At 43.1% G+C, this 5,005-nt stretch overlaps 1 protein-coding gene across 9 annotated transcripts in view; it reads right to left on the minus strand.

Annotated features, from left to right (window-relative positions):
- The window catches only part of BICD1 (BICD cargo adaptor 1), a 316,001-nt gene that overhangs the window by 159,863 nt on the left and 151,133 nt on the right, over positions 1–5,005 (minus strand). For all 9 annotated transcript variants that reach the window (XR_002096917.1, XR_002096916.1, XM_019515468.1 and 6 more), the window contains exon 2: positions 14–226. Coding sequence is in view for 7 of the 9 variants with exons in the window: in XM_019515468.1 (XP_019371013.1) it covers positions 14–226 (213 nt within the window). In the remaining 2 variants the exon portion in view is untranslated. The remainder of the gene's footprint in view (positions 1–13; positions 227–5,005) is intronic.

The following is a 5,005-nucleotide window of genomic DNA, read 5'->3' on the forward strand; positions in this document are numbered from 1 at the left end:
CACACAGATTTACCTCTTTCAGGTCCTGGACAATAGCCGTAAGCCTCTCATTCTCTGCCTGAACATTGGTAACCACAGCTCTGCTCTGTTTTAACTCATTCTGCATCTCCAAGATCTTCCCTAGGTAATAAGCTTCCTTAGATGCAGATTCCTGCAAGAGAGTCTCTTCACGTGTTTCACCATCTTCGGCCACTTTGCGGTGGATTGAGAATGATTGTCCAAATGCCTACAAAAGAAAAACAATACATATAATAACATCATGGAAACATCAGAAAATCTACCTGATATAAGAAGCAACTTTGTACAACCAGGGGAAAGCACCAGATCAGCTGCTTCTAAGCTTTGAACAATTTTAAACACTGCATTTATAGCTCACCAAGATAATAGGGCCTCATCTACTTTTCACGAAATGTAACATATTAAAGCTCTCCCTCTACAAAGGTCTCTTCCTACATGTTGGTTTTTTGTGCCTCAATTTAAGGGTAAGGTGACAGAGTTACAAAAGAAGATGAGTTACTAGATTTTCAGGACTTGAACAAGGTGAAAGAATCATTCTTAGGTGCCTTAGTCCTCTTAGGCTGCTTACAGACATTAAAAAAAAACAACCCCCAACTCCTTCATTTAAACTCAGAGAGTTCCTGCACCATGCCCAGACAAGGTACTGCATTAATTGGACCCAGTTCATCCAACATCTGTACTGTATAGGATCAGGAGCTTTAGTGGAGCTTTTTTCAGTGGTTTTTTTTTAATCAGCTATTAGATAAAAGCACCAAAAACCCCACTGAAGTGCCCAATCTATACAGACACCGTGGAGCTGGGTCCAACTAACAGACTGCTTCTTCTGGTAAAGCATGGTTTTTGTTTTGTTGTTTTAACATCTGTAAGCAACCTGAGATATCTAATAGGTTAAACAGAATTTGCTCCTGTGCCCCTGGTTAAAAACTCGGTCACTCTTGAACTAGGTCACCTAATAGCAGTATGTGTGAGTTCCCATTCTAACTCTCAAGAAAGTCAGGCATCCCAAGTACGAAGCAATGCCATTCTGTACAGTAAACAGGGATGCCACATTTTATATCAGAGATGAAAAATCAAAGATAGAGCAACCTTTGTACAATACACTTCTTTTCATTCTATTCTTTCCACTATACGCTCTGCCATCTTCTTTTTATATCCTATAACCAAGAGCAGAAGGCAGGGCAGGGCAGGGTGGTAACTTTATAGATTAATAGTGAGGCCAACCTTGCTGGCAGGAATTCCACAAATCAGCCACACATGCTCCCCAAGCGTTGCTCCGATCCCCTTCCCCAAGCGTCGCTTCCTGTTTCCTTGCTTGTGTTCCTTGCCTGATCTGCTATTTTACTTTCTGCTCCCTGCACTATCTGTGGCTGTGCTCCTTGCTCCCTCCTCCATTTGCCATGTGCCACACAGAGAAGCTGCCTGTGACCCCTGTGCCATCCATGCCACAGGCTGGCCACCCCCGATCTAACTTATTCAGAGAGGCAAGAGCTTTCATAGGCTACAGTTCTCAGATGTTACCCAAAAATAAAAAGGTCATATTATCAGGGGGATACAGGAAACTGAAGACAGACATTTTCCAGTTACTCTCTTTCCTTCCTACCAGCTTGACTGATCCTCTCTCTGTGGCAACATTTTTTACTGGCTAAGAGAAAGGATAGTCACTCCGGACAGGTCTGACTTGATATAGCAGTGGGCATGGTAGACGTTAGCGGTACAAAGGGGGAAGGATGGAAAAACAAAGCAGCCGGGCTTTTATGTTTAAATTACTATTGGTTAAAAAGGAGATGCCAAACTCAAGATCAGGAGGAAAGCCATAGGAAGAAAACAGGTTAAAAAAAAGTGACCATTTTCATACTTGGAACAGCTCTTACAAACATTTCTTAACACAAAATAGTAGTAGTATTTCATAGAATCACAGAGAAGTAGGGCTGGAAGGGACCTCCAGAGCTTATCTAGTCTAAACCTCTGCCTGAGGCAGGATGATCCCTGTCCAAACCATCCTGTACAATCCATAATCTAAACTACCATCAACCCTGACACAATACAGACCTAACCCCCTACCCTGCCACAGGGAAAGCAGGGGAACCATGATAACCAATGTCTGACTTCTTTAAAAGGTTGTCAATATATGCTCAAGAGATCCCAGGCAGACAGCCATGCTCACCACTATAGAGGAAGGCAAAATCCCGCAGTCCATTCCAACGTAACCAAATTCCTTCCTGACCCCAAATATGGCAATCAGTTAGCCCTGAGCAGAGGGGAAGGCCCTCTAACTAGGAACCTCTGGTTATGGTCCCAGCATTGGCGTTGGCACACCCCACTCACAATCCCCAACCTTGGCTGTAGCCAACAACCAGTGACTGAGGAAGACCCATGTAGCAGAAAGGGGAGGTTGGGGCAACCAGCAAAGCCCAGAAGCATGGGAAATACCCACAGTAGAACATAGGCACAGCTATACCTAGATCATTCCTGACCAGTGGCTGTCCAGCCTCTACTTGACCACCTCCAGGGATGAAGAAGCCACAACTTCCCTAGGCAGTCTATTCCACTGTCTCTCTATTCTACCTGGGAAGAAGTTTTTCCAGATAACCAATCTAATCTTACTCTGCTACAACTTCAAGCCACTAGTCCATGTCCTCTTCTCTGTAGCAAGAAAGCTGCTTTCCCTCTTCTTTATGGCAGCCCTTCAAGTATTTGAAGACTGCTATCATATCCCCTTTAAAGTGCCTTTTCCACAACCTTGACATGCCTAGCTTTTTCAGACTCTTCTCATATGAACTGCCTTCCAAGCTCTTGATCATCTTTGTTGCCCTGCTCTGGACCCGCTGGCAACACGTAGGGGGTGCACACAAGGGCACGTGCACACCCTGAGCATGGCAATGCACCCCCTATGAAAAGGTGCCACCCACTACTCACCACCCCTGCCGCTGACACCCCTGTCTGCAGTCTGCAGGCGGTCAGAGATTGCCGCTGGCCACTGCTGATGGCGTCTGTGGGTAGTCACCGTTGCCTGCTCAGCACTCCCCACCATCCGCCGCTGACAGCACTGGCCGTGTTTGTGGTAGCTCCCAGTTTACCGCCGCTGTGCTCCCACCACCACCGCCACACTCTTGCCTCCACTATGCCCCCCCAGCCACCAAGGGCATGCATCATTCATGTCTGGACCCTCTCTAACTTCTCCAAATCCTTTTAAAAATGTGGAGCCCAAGGGCTCTGAGATCTTGTCTTTCAGGTCCTTCAGTACCCTGGGATGAAGTACCCAGCCCTGCTGACTTGAATTCATTCAGACTCATCAAAATCTCTCTGTATCTTTTGCTGTCTCCTTCCTAAGCTCACCACCTTCCTTAACAAAATAAACCTTATTAGGTATCTGACTGCAGCTTAATTTTTTTTTGTGAAGACTGAGGCAAAGTAGCTGTTGAGCAGTTCTGCCATCTTTGCATCTTCTGCTAAGAGTTCCCCCTGGCTTCTCAACAGTGGACCCACAGCTTCCTTGGCCCTTCTTTTGAGGCCAGTATACTTATAGAACCTCTTCCTGTTGTCCTTAACCTCCTTCACCAGGTGCAGCTCATGCATTATCTTTGCCTTCCTGATTTTGTTCCTGCCAGTTTATGCTATTTCCTAGTAAACTTCCTTGGTGACCTGCCCATTCTTCCATTGCTTGTATGCCTTCCCTTTACATTTGAAGCATGTTAATGATCATTAATAATTATTATTGAAAGCAATTATATTAATAATAGGAAATGGTGATAACTTTCCCATTTCAGGATGGTTAAAATGTTTTGGAAGCATCCATTCCTTTAATGCAGATAGTCCCAAAAATCCAATTTTTGCTGTGCCATTCTTAACCAGATCCCCTGAATCACAAAGAATACTATACGCTTGTTCCTGTTATAAAATATGGTCTCCTTTACCATCTCATCAATAACATCATGCCAAATTAAATTCATTGCTTTCCTGTTGTTATTTATAGTCTTCTCAGAACATATGTAATGTTTTACTGGCATCAGGACTGAAACCACTCTTGGGAACTTTGGAGCAAAACTCTATACAAAACTTTGTAATTTTTAAGTAGTGTTTGAACAATTCTGTGAATTCAGCATTAAAGGATTCTAAAATATTCAATAATGTATTAATCCAGCTGTCTCTTCAAAAGGTCACAAGTTCTGAAACAGCAGGAGTCAGCAACTTGCTGGATTAAAAAAACCCAACAAGTTCAATTTAACATAATGAAACTGTTAACTCTGATTCAGTCAATACACCTGTGAGCACAAGAAGACTGTTTCAGGAGCAATGCTGATAAACTGCATCTTATGAAATAAAGTTACATTCAGTAGCCTCCTATTCATGATTAGTGAGGTAAGGAACTGAGTGCCAGTGGGCACATCTACATGACATGTTTAATGCACAGAAGACTGACTTTACTACACATTAGTGTGGCTGGCAAAAACTGTGCTAATGTGCAGTAGATTTAGTCTAATGCGCATTAATGTTACTTAAAGACCATTCTTCTGCATTAATGTGCAGTAGCACTGATTATGGTGCATTAAATTAGTATCTGTTATTACTTAATGTAGACATGCTCGGTTTATCTGAAGGACCACAAACAATATGCTGTTGATAGCCAGACATGCATCTAGGTAGATATATACCATTACAGTAGCTATGGCTGGATTTGCTACAGAAGGTAACCACCCATGAAAAGATGGGAGGCAGTGAGGGCCTAAATAACTAGAATATAACAGACAGATGCCAGAACACAGTTGTAGTACCTCCTGGATATTTTACAAGCCCTTTTCTTTATATTTGATTTTATATATAATTTTCCTGGCATATACAAATCTGAGCCACAAGTGGAAATCATTCACAAAAGGATCCTTTTCCTCTGTCATCCCCTCTCCTCACAATTCCAGTTATAACTATTTGTCCATAAAAGTAGCAGAGGGCAATTAGCAGACAAAAATATAGGGGTTCTCAAGCAGGTATT

Source organism: Gavialis gangeticus, unplaced genomic scaffold (genome assembly GCF_001723915.1).
Source record: "Gavialis gangeticus isolate Ggan-Ray unplaced genomic scaffold, GavGan_comp1, whole genome shotgun sequence".
NCBI classification, from domain to species: domain Eukaryota; kingdom Metazoa; phylum Chordata; order Crocodylia; family Gavialidae; genus Gavialis; species Gavialis gangeticus.